The following is a 17,841-nucleotide window of genomic DNA, read 5'->3' as shown; positions in this document are numbered from 1 at the left end:
TGTGCGTTTATTGAGGGGCTGTCGTGACATCTGCATCTGTGCAGCTCTTTGTTATAAATGCAGATTACATAACCTAATGCAAGCGCAATGCAAAACTGTTTCCTATTTATAAATGGAGATTGTCTCTCACTCTACAAAAAACATGCTTTGGCTACGTGATATAACCTATAAGAATGCACCCAGCATTCAAGATATGGGGCCCTGCTTGGGATATTTTGTTGCGACTTTAGACACAATGGGCCTTGTTCATAAAACTTGCGTAAATATGAGTAAATTCGGAGTATTTTGTACGTAAAACAGATCTTGGTGAAAACTCTCTTCCGGATTCACAAACAATTTGTAAACATCAGATTTGATAGTTAAACATGTATGTCCAGGAACGCAGTGGAATATTCTGGACTTCCTTCTCAGGCTGAGCTCCAGTATATTGCATAAACGCAAAAGAGACTAAAAGGCCACATGCCTAACAATAAATATTCAATTAACACGTTTCCACTAGGGATGTAATGATATCAAAATCTCACCATAGGATAATATCTCAGTATGAAGTCCACAATACAATATTTATTGTGATATTTAAAAAAAGACAAAAAATGAACATTTTGTACGTTTTAAAGTTAAAGTGCTCCTATTATGCTTGTTCAAAAATGACTTTTCATGCAGTGTGTCATGTAGCTGCATGTGAACATAAACTACCTGCAAAGTTGCGAAGCCGAAAGTGCACAATAAATAAAGTTATTGTCTTAAAAAAAGAGTCGGCTCGCAATAGCTTAAACGAGTCGTCAGGAATTCGAATCTTTTCCTGTTACGGCCACACGTCACAAAGTAGCACATTTGCATAATGTATGCCCGCATTCTAAGTCGCGAATAACTTGCCCGCCCACAAACTTCGAACTGCTTTGCACGAGTCGTTTACGAATCATTTAGAAATGAGGTAAAAATTAAATGTATTTTTGGAGAAGTGTTTTTTGACCTAGCATACATGTAAACCCGTTTTAGGAAACTCATAAAACAATATTAACAACCTTTAAACTATCATAATAGGAGCACTTTCAATTATTCTATCTAATGCACTTAGAGAGTTCAAAATTAAGAGCTCCAACTCATATTCTTAGCTAGGAAAACTTAAGTTAGTGAATTGACTTGTACCTAAACTTTAAAAGGGACTCAACCCTCTTGTTATTTGTGGTATACTGTCTCAGTCTAAATTACATTCATACTGGTGTTTTAGAAGCCAAACTATTAGAATATATTATACATTTTATATTTTTGTTATTTCTATGACAGTAATAGGCATATATTGTAAATCAATTGCGCTGTAAAATAAATGAAAATGAATATATCATAGGTATATTAGTTTTTGCTTTTTACTACAGTAGGGACTTTACAATATTTCCTTCCTAATTTCTACACTTGAAAAAGATATTTTGAATTTGGACTGCAGTAACCCAATTAAACCGCTATCTGTTAGTAGGGATGTGCACGAGTGCTCGATTAATCGATTACTCGAACCCGTCAGCGACGATCGAGCATGAAAATGATGATCGATTGGCTCTAAAAATGCATTTTTTAAAACTTAACTACTTTCATTCTTTCTGATTGGTTATGCTGGTATTTGGGCGGTAGTCTGATATTTGATTGGTTACGGCTGTGAGAAGTTACGGCTGTGAGAGACAAACCGGAGCACAGAGCGAAAATGGCTTCTAAAGCGCACAGGGCTTCGGTTGCCATTGTTTTAAAGTAACCGGAGAAGCGCATCCACTACTTTTTGATTGGCACATAGTTCAAGCTCACATGCATTTTGTGTAGATAAATACAATTTGTGATATAACATTTACATATTTATGTATCTAGGCTATGTGATTAATTTTATATACAATGCGTCATGTAGAAAAAGCGCTTCAGCTTCACCTCATGCTGTTATTTCTTTTAAATGTTTACTGTATACTGTGACGCAAACGCCCCGCCCCTTGCTTAAACCCCACCCCCGATTAATCGAGTACTTGTTTCTCAAACCTGTGGATTACTCGAAATGAAATATGAGCAGAAATGCCCATCCCTATCTGTTAGCAATTCATACTGCACTTTTAAGCCTTTATTTTGACGGAAAACTCCAGCTACAGTGAAAACAAGCTTACAAAAACGCATCTCACTACAAATCTAGTGAAATGCTGTGATCATCTGCCTCAAAAATAAAGCATAACTGGTGGCCATTGCATTCTCAAATGTGTGCTAAACTTACAGCACATGCAATAAACAAGTTGACTGCATTCACTGTGAACTGAGCCGTTCTGAGGCGTGGAAAACACCAGATCACGAGCTGATTGCCTGAACAAAGTTCGGTTCACGTTTTGCTTTGAGATGTGCAGCAAAAACAGACTGGATGAAAAGATTAAGCCATATTTTGGTTTTGGTTCTTTTGACAGATACTGTGCGAAAGCAAAATTGACAGAAACACAACTTCAAAGGCCTTTTATGTTAGAATAAGAAGTTTTAATATATTTTAAGAACTACCCTTTTTGCCTGCAAGACCTATCTTTTCATATAGTCATGTGACCACGATGATATCGAGACAGTTTTGCTATCGCAATACCATGATATTGATAATACCAAGCGTTCATCTGAAATCGGCCAGCTGGTGTTGCTTGAGAATGTTTTGGTGGCACAGCGGGGTTTTTTTTCCAGCTGAAACGCTTTAGTTGCTATGATCCACAACAGTAAAGCATTACTAGTATCTCATTTTGAAGAATATTACTGAATATAAAAATGCAGTAACCGACAATATTAACTCCATTGTTATTTGGTCGTTGTACAAGTAGGATGGTTGGTCGGTGTAGTATTTGTCCTGCCTCTTCTTTATTGAATGGATGGCTGGCTAAAAAGTGACAGTGACGAGTGCTGCGCCTTTGCACACAAAATAAATCAATTAATAAATGGCAATTGAACTTTAGAAATATTATTATGGCAATGCATCAAAATTCAGTGTCATCTGTTTGGTGAAAAGTGTTTCGTACTGAGGGAATCTGTTTTTGAATAAATCAGGTGAGTCCGTAATTCAATGACCCATTCATGAAGACAGTCACTTGCTTCGTTCCTGAAAGAATCAGCCACTCAGATGAACCAATTTTTTTAAAATTTCATATTTCAGTATTACATATTTTACAGTATTTTTGTAAACATCATTAAAGAATTGACTCTTAATAATCTATCTATTTTTTATTTACTCGTACCCTCATTGGGGGCAAGCTCCCCTCCAACTGAATTCCTAGAATCACCCTTGTGGTTGACAGACCCAAACTTTGTATACTCATGGTTATCGAAAACAAGTTCAGGAGTTAATTCAGTCAGAGTTTGAAACTCTGAATAGTTTATAATGAAAACACAAAGACGTTCTCAACAGAATGCTGAATCCATTAGTCACCATGGAAACAGATGTTGAGAAGAAGCGGGCTTTAGCAAACCCGCTTTAGGGCAAGCCTCCAAGGTTAGCAAAAAAAAAAACTTAATGCTGCAGTAAGCAGTGAAAGAGACCAGAGGCTGTTTTTTTTTAATGGATGTCAATCGAGGACAGTCCTCACTACGCTCAATAAAGTGCTTTTGTGGAAAAACAGCTTATCATTTATTGAATCAACAGCCTGCGGATAATCTTCAACATGTTTGACATTAAATATTCTTTTTGATTTATCTAAATTTTGCAACCGGTAGAATTCAGTTGACGGCGCTTCTTATTAATTTCTATGGTATCTATAAACAGTGATTAACTCTTACACAACTCAGATAAAAATTTAATGACGTCAAAGCTGTAATGTGATTAGTTATCAAGGTGCACATGATTCAAGTTGACCATTACCAGAGTTGGTCTTAATATTATGAAATGAGAGGGTCTGAATTAATAACCAGCGAAAAAAGCGAAACGCCTAACTTGGATCATGTGAGGCATCTCAGCCAATCACACAATGGCCTGTGGTGTCTCATGGTGCACCGCCAATACATATCTTTGGTGGCAGCATGCTTTTTTTGGCTAAAGGTTGCAGGCTTGCCTTTCAGGGGCTTTGCCCTTATCATTTCTGGCCATAGTTCTTTCTTCTTTTTGTTTGTTTAATGGCAATTTACATTATATATAGCATATGCTGTTTGCATAAAGTGTACATACCAATTAGTTGCTATTTACACTAAGTGAAAATACCGGTAGATGCCTTACACTATGTTAAAAAAGCAGGATTTTCTGCTGTATATACTACTTATTTCAAATAGTGGCAATTATCCGCACCTCAGTATTGTAGTACATTATAGAAAAGTATGCAATAATAACGGTGTATTTGGTGTAAATGATTATTTTTATTCAAATTATTTAACGGATTCCACCTTATTAGGACAATAAAGCCCTCCCTACACTTACCCTAACTCTACCCAATACTTTATTTTCAACTTTTTGATTATTTCCTTAATTTTTATTAAAAATAAATGCCTTTCCGATGTGATGTGAGAATTGAAAAGGGACTACCCCAATCACGTTGGTGGGCGGAGTCAGTAAAAATATCCTCTGCCAACAAGGCGGGCTACTTTGCACTTAGTGAAATTTAATTAAAGCAACATGAAATCCAAATGGACCATTCTTGTTTTTTTATATGGAATATTGCAGTGTTTATTATAAATTATTTACCCAGACACAACCTTTTTTTCTATTAACGTGCCCTTCACAATCTTTGATCAAAAACAGCTTTCTCTTGCAAAACAACATTTCTTCTCTATAATCCCTTGCCTAAAACCAACCTGTCATCACATGAGATTGCAGCTGAACCACAATTACCCAACAAACCAATAAATTCTCAACTAAATGAGGTCCCACCCTACATTTTTTGTCTCGTTTGAGAAACAATAGAAAAGTTATTTACAAGTTTTGTTTCCTGCTGACTTCAAAACAATTCTTTAGGGTAATGTTGCGTTTCCCAGTTAAACACACCTATGGTTCGCTAGTGAATAAATGAGCTGCTTTGAACAAATTAGTTGAATAAATGATTCTGTGAGTCACTCATTAATTGATTTGCTGCCACCTACAGATGGTTTTAGTGTCATATTTAAAAGTAGCATTTTGTTTTTTCTGTTATATTTCAATATTTAAAATGTTATTTTGTTGAAAAAAAAGATTAAGTTAAGTTCATCTCAGTTTCAAAGTGTTTGTATTTGTTTGCTCAGAAACCAAAGGAAAAAGGGCTCATATATGGGCTATTCTACAGTATTGGTGCAAACTGCTGTCCTACAACCATAAACACATTAAAAAAGCATTTAAATAAATTAAAAATATAATATAAGTATTAACTGCACAATTAATAGAAAATGCGTATCTTGAACATTATACAATTTGCATACATACAAAATTTGTGAAAAAAGACTAATTTCTTTCAAGACGATTCCAACTCTGACTTTGAACCAATTCTGTAGAATGGCCCATATACAATGACTTTTTATTATTTTATTATAATATTTCTCCGGCAGTAAATCCTCTTTCAGAGGAATTTGAAGAGTGCTCATTTGGTCTTGGTCTTGATGTGGTCTCACCATGTCTTGGCCTCAACTCACTCTGGCCTGTCTCGGTTTAGGTGGTCTTGACTACAACACTGTTGCAAACAAAAATTAAATTGTTTGCTAAATAAATGCATGTAAAAATTATTGATTGCATAAAAATAGTCTGTGCTTGCATAAAAAGCTCTAATACTAATAATTAGTTTGAATGCAGATCCATGTAAGGTTGAGATGAGAAAATATTTTAAGATTTGTAAGGTAAAACAAATATTTCTTTATATTATAAAACTCCTTTGTAATTCTGAAAGTTATAGCTATATAATTGTGTGCATTCTATAAGCTGTCACACCCAGTGGAGCCTCATTGAAAAGGCATGCATGTGCTGAATGCCTCCGGAGCAAGTCACGTTTATAGAATAAGTTGCTATGGCTATTGACATACCCTGTGAAATAATCTCATTATCTTGAAATCGAAAGTTGAAAAATAAGTTTACACTTACCTGGGTGGTTTATCCAAGATGTTTAACCTGCTACCCCCGTTTTCTTAAAACAAAAGTGTCATGATGGTCCCAGAATGCAGTTGAGGATTAGAGAACCTCTCACATTATGATATGATAGCTAAGACACTGTTTTCGTTTTGTCTGGATTAAATAATTTTTCATAATTTTATTCAAAAGGCAATTCATGTATACAAAGGCTTGTATCTTGTAAGCTCTTATGAAAAGCATTTTTTTAAATGGATGATTTTGGATGGTTGCAACATTCGATATTGAAAATGAAACCAATACAAAAAGTGCATTTCTAAGATCTTGACGCAAGTGTTTTAAACCAAGCTTTCTTCATTGTTTTTAATCGTGAACATTCTTATATGTTGTTGCCCCAGGTGCTGGACTCAATGTATAATGTCTAGACGAGGACGTTCAAAAAAATCCAGAGCTCACACGTTCTCTGGACAGTGTGAGGGTCCTGGGGTCCATGTGTTTCTTTTCTGGAGTAAAGAGGGAGAGCACTGCCTGTCTTACAAAGAGGGTGAGGTGACTGCTGAAGATCTCACCATCGACGCAGCAAAGGCTGTGGGTAGGTATGGGTGTGGGTGCCAGTAAAAGCTTGACTTCTTTTTTTCTTTTTTTCTTTTTTTTTTTGCTTTCATCCATCTAAAATGTTTTCTGTCTTCCCTCAGGGATTACTCCAGTCTGTCATGCCTTGTTTGCTCTGTATGACCCTGCATCCTCGTGTTGGTACAGTCCAAATCACAAATTTATTGCGAAAAAACAATCTGGACTTTTGCTGCATTTCCGTATGAGGTAAAAATGAGATTGCGTGCACATGTAGAGATTTATGCATTTATAATTGGTGTTAATCATCAGTAAACTTTATTGCTTTGTAGATTTTACTTCCGTAACTGGCACGGATTAGTAGAAAAGGAACCGGTAATTACACGTCATGCATTACGGACTGGAACCGGGGCAGATCCGGTGATGGCTCCTTTGCTGGAGATGACTTCCTTGGAATACCTCTTTGCTCAGGTGATTTTTACAGTCTCTAAAAATTCTTTCATTACTTTTCAGATTCATAAACTAAACGTGCACTTAAAGGTGCCAGATAAACAGTTAAAGTCAGGCTGAAATGAACAGAGTTGTTGTTAAATTCGCCATGCATTGGAAATTGACTCATTTTCTAAATGCATGTTATAGATCTAATTGTGAATGATTCATCCCTGTTTCCACCTTCTTTTTCAATGCGGTGGGAAATTGTTTTCTGGTAATGTGTGAGACTTCTGGTTCATAAGCCGCTGTAGGGAAATAACGAAAAGAGTAACAAAGTGCAGGTGGATATGTTGTATTTAAAAATAATTGTAACCTTGTAATGTTTAAACAAAATCTGGTGAAAATGACAGGAATACTATCAACAACCGATGTATAGAATGACGTCCCCCGTCCTGTTTTTTTTTTCTTCCGTTTTCAATAATCTGTTACACTCTGTTATTTGACATTTAATTACTTCCGTTTCATTGTGACTTTAACAAAAACTGAGCTTTGTGACATTTGCATGCAAAGCTGCAGGTTCTACACACACCCAGGAACAACACAGTGTTTGACACACTTCCTCAGGGCTCTATGATTACTTTTCTTATTAGAAGCACTTGTGTGTGTATGCAAAAATTTAGGAGCACAGTAAAAAATTTAAAAGCACCTTTTGATCAACAATCAAAAAACCTTTCTAATGGCATTTTTTATTTAAAGTACAGTACAGACCAAAAGTTTGGACACACCTTCTCGAGTGAGAAGGTGTGTCCAAACTTTTGGTCTGTACTGTATATTTTTCTGTTTATTAAAGTTTTTACTCTACATTTGTGCAGTTTTCAGTGGGTTAGTGATATTTTTTAAATATAAATAAAATAATAAATAAATATTTTTTATATGGGTTTTCATACAAAAACTGCTTTTTTATGTAAAATTCACTTTATAAAAGACCCACATTTCTAACTTTAATTCATGGGGATAACATGGATAATTTCACATGGTTTAGTGTAAGATTTTTGCCCATCTTTTGGAAAATCCAGTTTTAAAAGTAAAAAAAAAAATACTTTTACCAGTAGGTGGCTGCAGAGCTCCACTATTTGCTATTTGCTATTTGACCACCAGAAAGATATTTTTTCACAAGTTTTTTCAGTTGAATTCATATCTACAGTACAGACCAAAAGTTTGGACACACCTGAATGAGAAGGTGTGTCCAAACTTTTGGTCTGTACTGTATGCCATCTTTAATGTCAAAATTTCAGGTCAGGCAATAGTGTTTCATTCAGACAATGTCACAAAAGTGAGTACACCTTTCACATTTCAGCAACCATTTTAGTGTATCTTCTCAAGGGACAATACTATAGAAATGAAACTTGGATATATTTTAGAGTAGAGTAGTCAATGTGCAGCTTGTATAGAAGTATAGATTTATTTTCCCCTGAAAATTACTCAACATACAGCCATTATTGTCAAAATAGCTGGCGACAAAAGTGGATACACCCTAAGTGAACTTGTGTCAATATATTGTGTTAGCACCATTGTTATCTGACTGGCACTGCCTTAATCATCCTGGGCATGGAATTGACCAGAGCTGCACAGGTTGTTGCTGGGATCCTCTTCCACTCCTCATGGAGCTGCTGGAGGTTAGACACATGGTGCTTCTCCACCTTACGCTTGAGGATGCCCCACAGGTGCTTAATAGGGTTCAGGTCTGGAGACATACTTGGCCACCCCATCACCTTCAGCTTCCTCAGCAAGGCAGTTGTCATCTTGTTGGTGTGTTTGGGATTGTTATCATGAATATTTGTCATAGTCGCACGCAGTAGTTTTCAGTCGCAAATGCAACTGGAATGGTTGCACTGTAGAGCCCTGTTCCCACTTTTTTACTGTTATCTTTAGTTATTCTCATGTTATGAAATAATTGTGTATGTTGCTTTACTGTAACTGGACAGTTAGCACTAAAATAGTTTGTGGGGTCCGAAATTTTTGCTTCTGCTTTTTGTGCACATATTTAAAAAAAAAAATTTTTGTGTGTGTGGCACCATGCAAGTTTGACAGTAAAACCTTTTAGACTGAATATTGATGTGTGATTCTAACTTATTTCTTAAGTCTATGCACCTAATAATTATTGACATAGAATTTGGTGCAGACTCAACTGTTTCTGACATTGTTTGAAGTAACATAGCTGTAGTACATTTTCTAGCTAGTGAATCAAGATTGTTTGCTTGTAATTGTAATAGCTTTTCCTCATTTTTCCCTCTTTTTGTCTGGTTATTTATCAGTGACTGAACTTGCATGTACAGTTAAACCAAAAATGATTCAACCACCAAATATAATTTTTGATATTTATTTAGTAGTGGATGCAAGATACTTTAGTCTTTTAAGTTGATTTTGTTGATTCTCTTACCAGGCGAAATATGATTTTGTGAATGACTTGACACGTTTGGATGCAGTGAAGGGAGAAGAAGAGATCAGTCGCTTTAAGAATGAATGTCTAGGTATGGCTGTGCTTCATCTCTCCTACACTGCACTGCAAAGTGGGTCTTCTCTACAGGATGTGGCCAAGCAGACCAGGTGCGGCTTCAGCTTTCGTTACTGTTCAGAGAATGGTTTGAAACAAAGCTATTTAAAGAGAAAGTTAATTAAAAGATATGTTATTCAAGAGTGTTATAATTTATAAAACAGCTGGTGGGCTGTCATTACAGGGGCCCTATATTTTACACCCCAGGGGACCCCCCTCGAAACACAATTGGGCTAGTTTTAAATGGCATTTGGGCGGGTTTTGTTGTGAAAACCTGGCAACCCTCACCTTTACATAAAACAATAATATAGTGCTCCAATCCGTTCTTAAAATAATGACATAAAACATTTTGTTTAACACTCATGCAAGCGAATCATGCCCACAGCTAAAGCTTAGCTGCTAAACTGTAAACCTAACGTGACAACTGATGAAACAACTCAGTTTGTAAACCAAAAAATGTTGAAGTTACATTCTTAATTATTAAACAAAGTCATTAGAACAATGACAGTCCACATTAATCGACACATTCTTAGAAAATAGTGGGTTTACAGCGAATGGCATCTTGAGGCAATTTTGTGTCGACTCTTTCTTTTGAGACAATATCTTTACAATGCACTTGTTTGATTAACAACTTCGCAGATTGTTTACATTGAAGGATAGATATGTTACAAACTGCAAAAAATATATTTTTTGAAAACCCATATGAGCTGCTCTTAAAAAGTAAATATTTGTTTATATTTATGAAATGCAGAGGTCTTGCACGCATGACAGCCCAAGATTCTGAACATTAAAAAGCCATTGGTGATGTGTAGAAGTGGGCGGTTATGTGTCAACATTTACTTCACCAGATGTCAGCAAGTTGCCTTAGTACAGAATGAGACATTTTTCCAGCGTAGTTTCAATAAGTAGTCTGTTTTTTCCCGCTAAGGAGGAAGTTACAATATGCTTTCATACAACATTAAGCTCTTTTATCTTGAAGATAAAATGTATTCCTCATGATGTGAACTTCTTTAAAGAGAACCCCCGAGTATTAAGGCTTGAAGGAATAGTTCACTTTCGTAACAAATATTTACAGACAATGTACTCACCCCCTTGTCATCCAATATGTTTATGTCTTTCTTTCTTCAGTCGTAAGGAAATTATGTTTTTTGAGAAAAATATTTCAGGATTTCTCTCCATGTAATGGACTTCTATGGTGCCCCCGAGTTTTAACTTCCAAAATGCAGCTTCAAATGGCTCTAAACGATCCCAGCCGAGGAAAGAAGGGTCTTATCTTATCTATTTTCTAAAAAAAATACAATTTATATACTTTTGAACCTCAAATGCTCATCTTGTCTAGCTCTGTGTGTACTCTGTGTAGAGATTAAAAAGTATATAACCGATCGTTTCGCTAGATAAGACCCTTCTTCCTCGGCTGGGATCTTTTAGATCCATATGAAGCTGCATTTAAACTGCATTTTAGAAGTTTGAACTCAGGGGCACCATAGATACTGTATCCATCATATGGAAAGAAATCCTGAAATGTTTTCCTCAAAAAACATAATTTCTTTATGACTGAAGAAAGAAAGACATGAACATCTTGAATGACAAGGGGGTGAGTACATTATCTGTAAATTTTTGTTCTAAAAGTGAACTACACCTTTAAGGCTGGCTTAATATAATGTAAATGATATCTCTTACTGAAATATGGAAAACTGATGAAAGTCTTCTATTATTTAAAAAATCCACATCATTTTATTCATATTTTGGACTATGGGGATTATTTCCCCATTATTTTGGGACATTATTTCGATGATGTCAAATGGTTGCACTCAGTGAGCTGTTGCTATTTTTACCACAACACAACTCGGAATACACAATATTCGATATATACTGATACGATGAATGGTAAAAGCATGGGAAGATGCCTGTGGATGAATAAAACTTCCTCTCCACTTAAGCCCTGATGCCTTTGAGGCTTTTAGTAGACCACTTCTACTGGAAGAGCTTACAAATGGCAGAGACAAGAAACGCTAGATGCCATCCTGACAGCATTTAAACATGCCGACACTTGTCATGACACCACATTTAGACTCCCTGTGGGGACAAATCGATGGTACAGCATTTGTTTTAAGCCTGCACTTATATCTATTGCCACCAGTAATTTCTTTCAGTAGCTCCAGTCATCGTATCAGTTTTGCAGTAGCTCACCGAGTGCAATCATTTTACGTCATAATGGCGCCCCCATAGACCAAAATATGTATGAAACAGTGTGGGTTTTTAAATAACATAAAACTTGAATTGGTTTTCTAGTACATATTTCACTAAGAGACATCATTTACGTTATATTAAGCCAAACTAGTCTTAATACCTGGGGTTCCCTTTAAATATGCTGTAAAGACTATAAAACTCTGATTTCATCAAGCATATTAACATATTTGTGCTCCATCTTTCAGCTTTCTCCATTGCATCCCTCTATCCTTTTCTCGACAAATTGCTCGGAACAACATCCTGACGAGGTTCCGTATTCGGCGTGTGTTCACGAACTTTGTGAGAACTTTCCAGCAGCACACAGTGGGCATGGGAAAACTCGGATCGCAAGAGGTCATGTATAAGTATATATCCACGCTGGAGCGCCTGGCACCAAATTTTGGCATTGAAACCTTCCCTGTGTTGAGTCTTGATTTGAGACCTGATGGAGACGGCAGTGGGTCATACCTCACTGCCTCCCGAACTCAAACTCCCTCTGAGGAAACCGTAAACGGTAAACCTACTTATGAGATCAGAGTGTCCGGATCAACCGGCATATGGTGGAGGAACAAATCAGCACAAGAGGTAAGTTGATACAGTAGATATTTAACCTTCTTCTTTGCTAGTAGAACTCTACTCTTAAATTCTTCCCACTTTCCAGGGTAATGAGTATATTCATAATCAGAACAGAGAAGCACAGTCGCCTGATGAACAGGAAATGGACAACTGGAACACCTTCTGCGATTTCCCTGAGATCTCGCTTATTGCCATTCAAGGCATAAACGTCTGCATCAGTCGCCAAGACAACATGTCAATGGTAAACACTGTAAAGCTGTATTTGGTTTCCATCTTTTGTGTTTGTATTATACGTGACCCACCTACATATGTTTGTGTTCCAGGACATGCGTTTGGGCTCTAGTCTTCAGGCTCGCTCTCTGGTTTCACTGCTGGATGGATATTTCCGCCTTACGACCGACGCGCATCATTATCTTTGTCACGAAGTGGCTCCGCCAAGAGTGGTTCTTAGTGTGACCAATGACCTGCACGGACCCATACTGTACGTCACTCACATTTCCACATACATCCATGTGGTCCAATATACATTTTATTGACACTGTTCCTTGCCTTTAGGGATGAATTTGTGATTCAAAAACTGAAGAAAGAAGCAGATGAGGGAGCGTTTATTGTGCGCTGGAGTGTTTTGGATTACCATCGCATAATCCTGGCGTCTCTGAGTCGGACAAAGGTAATGCTCTAGTTAGGGGTTTCGGTGTTAACCCTGACAGGGATTTGATTGGTGGAATTAAAGAATTGTGAAATGATTGCGTAATGTGTTAAGTAATATTAGTTGTGCTTCGTAATTAAGCTTGTGCATGTAAAAGGAATTTACTTGATAGACAGGAAAACATGCTTTGGCTTGATTTTGAAAGGTGGCAACCTCGAGTTTACAATTCATTTCCATTGGAAGAAACATAACAGGGTCAAGCTTGTTTCTGAGAATCCTGGCACTTTGTAGTTTGCTAGTGACACATAGAGCCATATTTAGTAAACAGGGCAAATTAGCATTAGATTGCAAATCCATAAAAGCACGATGGGAGAGGAAAATTCTGCGTATGATATACTGACAATGTGCACATTAAAGAACACGGACGCAACATCTCATTTCCATAATGACCAGCACAATCTACCAAGAGCAGTGCTGCCTGCTTTAAGACATTTATTGGCCGTTAAATAATGCTACAAATACCATTAATTTGACAAGTGCAAACGTTAGTAAAACGCATTGCGTGATTCATTTTAATACTCTTCTCCCATAAATTTTACGTCTGAAAGGTAAGGTCAGGGGCAAAAATAACTGTCCACACCTTTTCAGTGCTAATTCTTGATTACATGTTTTTAGTCAATCTTGACAGCACTATTTTAACGCCAAAAGGTTTTTAGTAAATCTGGCCCACAATGTGAACAATCTTTTAGTGGCTGCCGCAAATTATGAAACACAACTCTCAAACAATCACATGCCATTTACATATTATGTGGTCAGAAATTTGACGGTTAAACTTCAAAAGGGTGTGATTTGAGTAAATAAACATGAGCATTTCTCCTTTCATAGTCAGGTGTTCTGCTGCTGCTGTCATTACCAACTGCTGTATTTCTGCCGTTGTGAAATTTGCATTTTCAACAAGACCATCTGCTGTTTTTGTTCAGACCAATGTGAAAATCAACCCATGTTTCCATGCTGCTATCGCACAGAGTTGTAAATGTGAACTGGTGGATTGACAAGAAGATAATGCATTATGAAAATCTAAACAATTAAGACCGTAAAATATAATTGTTATTTAATTAATATTTAATAATATAGTTAAATATAATAATTGATTGATAAGAATTGTTAAATTAATGAAATTATTGATACTTTTTAAAGGATTAGTTCACTTCCAGAATATAATTTTCCTGAGAATTTACTTACCCCCATGTCATCAAAGATGTTCATGTCTTTCTTTCTTCAGTTGAAAAGAAATGAAGGTCTTTAAAGGAAAACATTCCAGGATTTTTCTCCAGATAGTTGACTTAAATGGTGGCCAACAGGTTGAAGGTCCAAATTGCAGCTTCAATGGAGCTTCAAAAGGCTCTACATGATCTTATCTTGCAAAACGCTAAAAAAAAATAGTTTTTAACCACAAATGCGCTCGTCTTGCACCAGCCCAACCTCACACATTATGCAGCCACGTTGGAAAGGTCACGCGTGACGTAGGTGGAAGTGCTGACCCAGTGTTTGCAAAGCGAATGTGCAAAGAAAGTCAAACATCCTTTACAAAAATTGAAGAAAAAATGTTGTCAAACAACATTTTTTTAATTTAGAAGTTATAGGAGAAAATGAGATAAGTTTTTCACCCTACCCTACCTATTTGAACCAGAGTAGACAGATGAAGAACACTTTTTAACGTGATTATGCAATGCATCAAGTCACAAAGCCCTTTGAAGCTGCATTGAAACCGCAATTTGGATCATCAATCAACCCATTGGGCACCATTGAAGTCCACTATATAGAGAAAAATCCTGGAATGTTTTCCTTAAAAACCTTAATTTCTTTTCGACTGAAGAAAGAAAGACATGAGCATCTTGGATGACATAGGGGTGGGTAAATGATCAGAACATTTTCAATTCTGGAAGTGAACTAATCCTTTAAAGGCTGAAATGTGAAGTTTATCATTTTATAAAACTTTTTGTTTTGTGAGAACCTGCATCTGAACTGTAAATCATGCTTTTTTTACTGTCATTTTACAGTTTAATATGTTGCCATAGACATTGCCCTACTCTGCTAATATGGTGTAAATTGGTCTTAAAAAGGTCTTTAAAAGTCTTAAATTTACGCTTAAAAATCCTGCCTATTCCCTGCAAATTGGGTGTCGCCTATTGCGTAAAATGGCCCACATCCCGCGTTTTGTGTGCTTCACATATGAACAATATGAAATTGTGGGCCGTGTTGAGAGAGATTGTGATATTACCTTTGAAGTATGCGATAGTCACTTGGCAGATGATAAAACAGGCAAATAGACCATAATATGCATGTGTTCAGTATACATATGTAATATACAATGTACACTATATTGCCAAAAGTATTGGGACACCCCCTTCTAATGAACAGGTTTGACTACTTTAGTAATTTCCATGAGTACAAATCTTAACATTTAAGCACAGAATGATATTCTAGGGAATTTTGTGCTTGTAATTTGATAGCAACAGCTTTGACAGGACCCTTTTCTATTCTAACATGACAATGCCTCTGTGTATAAGGCAAGGTTCAAAAAGAAATGATTGATTCAGTCAGTGTGGAAGAACTTGACTGGTCTGCAGAAAGCCAAGTCCTAATCCCAACTCTAGTGTGACTTTAAAATACAGACCTTGAACTAAAAAAAACTCATCACCAAACACCAGCGACTTGTACATATGGGTACAGTTATTTTATACAAATCCAAAACTGTTGCAACAGAGATAGAAATGCAGTTTATTAATACATGAATTATGTTTCCAGCTTTGTTGCCACAGTTTTGAAAGTGCCTTTTCTGTTCTAAATAAGGGGGTGTCCCAATAATTTGTCCATGTAGTGCATGTACAAATCATTGGTGTTTGGTGAATCATTGGTGAGTTTTTTGCTCAAGGTCTGCATTTAAAGTCACACCAGAGGTGTTTAGCTGATATTAGGACTCTGCTTTCTGCAGACCAGTCAAATTCTTCCACGCTGACTGAATTAATAATTTTTTATTTGAACCTTGCCTTATACACAGAGGCATTGTCATGTTAGAATAGAAAAGGGTCCTTTCCAAACTGCTGCTATAAAATTAGAAGCACACAGTTCCCTAAAATATCATTATATGCTTAAACTTCAAGATTTGTACTCATGGAAATGACTACGGTAGTCAAACCTGTTCATTAGAAGGGGGTGTCCCAATACTTTTGGCAATATAGTGTAGCTCTTCTGGTGAAAAATGACAGATTTCTCTTTGGTGGTATGTGCTACACTTCTCCAATCATTGAGTCTGCTTGAACTCTTTGCCGCTTGTTCCAGTGACTACAAGCTCAGATTCAACTCTTCCACTTTTGAATGCAGCGGCCACATCTAAAAATTCTATCAACAGTCATTGCATAGAACAAAGTCCCCACCCTACATTTTTTCTTTTTTGATAATCTCTTTCGCTTAGATGTACAAAAGAAAAGATCTGTCGCTACATGCATTTCATCACAACTTTTAATGTCACTTTTGACTGACTTCTGACAGGATGTGGAAAATCCAGCATACAAACAGTTCAGAATTACGCAGAAGGGCTCCATGTTTAAGCTGGAAGGATGGGATCAAGAGTTCTCCAGCATAAAGGAGCTCACCAATAGCTTAAAAACCTTCGTGCTGAAGTCTGGAGAAGACAGCTTCACTTTGAAGAAGTGCTGCCTGCCCAGACTAGGAGGTGAGTGTGTATTTACTGCTTGGCTTTACAATCAAACTTATGAGTCATCCTGGAGTGCATCTCTGATTAGGAAGAATTCCACAGAAGTACAAGATTCTTATCATTTGGTGAGTCATCCTGTTAACGGGTTTTTATGGTTCTCTTGCAGAGCTATCAAACCTTCTCGTAATGAGAAAGGGTGCGAACAGTAGCATTAAAACGGTCTCTGACACCCTAAACCTGAGCCAACTGCGGTTTCATCAAATTAAGGACAAGGAAATTACAAAGGTATGTGATAGTACACAATCATTCACCTCCTTATCCTCATAAGCTGAGCACTACAACAACAAACCATTGATAAGGGGCTTTTTCATACATTCCACTTTGGCAGATTGGTTGTACTGATAAAATAAAAGCAGACAGACAGCAAACACTTTTCTAGATATCATGTAGTTTTTCATATTTCAAATGTGTTGGAGTGGGCACTTTTGACACTAATGATCTTTTTGATGTTTTTTTCTAAATATAGTAATTATGTTTTTTAATTAATTATAAATTACTAATTTGTGATTTTACTGGTTTGGAAATTACACAAATATATTGCGCAATAACACACAATAAAAAACATTTTATTTATTTATTTTATTGCTCTCACTGGCATTGTCTTTTAAGTTCTTTATTAGTGGCAAAACATTTTTTTGTTGTGATAGAAATGCCATCATGAATGAGGAACAGTTGCATTTTTTTTTTAAATCATTTTTATGAGCAAAGTAAAACAAAAAAAATGAAATTCAAGAAATATAAATTAAAGATTAATAATTAAAAATGTTAAATTTATTTAATTCGAATCATATTATGTCATTTTAAAGTATTTTTTGTTTGTTTGTATTTTTGAATAGGAATATTATTACAAAAATATTTTAAAAAATATAATTTAATATTTTTATGAGGCAAGAAAATGTTGAAATACGAGAATTCTAACAATTTAATTTTATTTAATTGAAGTCATTACTCCATTTTGTAGTGTTTTTTAGTTTTTTAATTATTTGTAATTTTTATGAGCAAAGTAAATCTCAAGAAAATATTGAAATTTAAGAAATATTTCAACT

General features: G+C 36.1%; 1 protein-coding gene across 1 annotated transcript in view; it reads left to right on the top strand.

The window, feature by feature from the left end:
• Positions 1-17,841, top strand: part of tyk2 (tyrosine kinase 2) — a 33,525-nt gene that overhangs the window by 1,498 nt on the left and 14,186 nt on the right. The window contains exons 2-11 of the mRNA XM_073838467.1: positions 6,406-6,599; positions 6,703-6,826; positions 6,910-7,048; positions 9,453-9,616; positions 11,999-12,377; positions 12,454-12,609; positions 12,692-12,849; positions 12,924-13,038; positions 16,570-16,753; positions 16,902-17,020. Coding sequence (XP_073694568.1) covers positions 6,425-6,599; positions 6,703-6,826; positions 6,910-7,048; positions 9,453-9,616; positions 11,999-12,377; positions 12,454-12,609; positions 12,692-12,849; positions 12,924-13,038; positions 16,570-16,753; positions 16,902-17,020 — 1,713 coding nt within the window. The 5' untranslated portion in view covers positions 6,406-6,424. The remainder of the gene's footprint in view (positions 1-6,405; positions 6,600-6,702; positions 6,827-6,909; positions 7,049-9,452; positions 9,617-11,998; positions 12,378-12,453; positions 12,610-12,691; positions 12,850-12,923; positions 13,039-16,569; positions 16,754-16,901; positions 17,021-17,841) is intronic.

This window comes from Garra rufa, chromosome 1 (genome assembly GCF_049309525.1).
Source record: "Garra rufa chromosome 1, GarRuf1.0, whole genome shotgun sequence".
Taxonomy (NCBI): Eukaryota; Metazoa; Chordata; class Actinopteri; order Cypriniformes; family Cyprinidae; genus Garra; species Garra rufa.
This window is presented reverse-complemented; position numbering and strand designations above follow the sequence as displayed.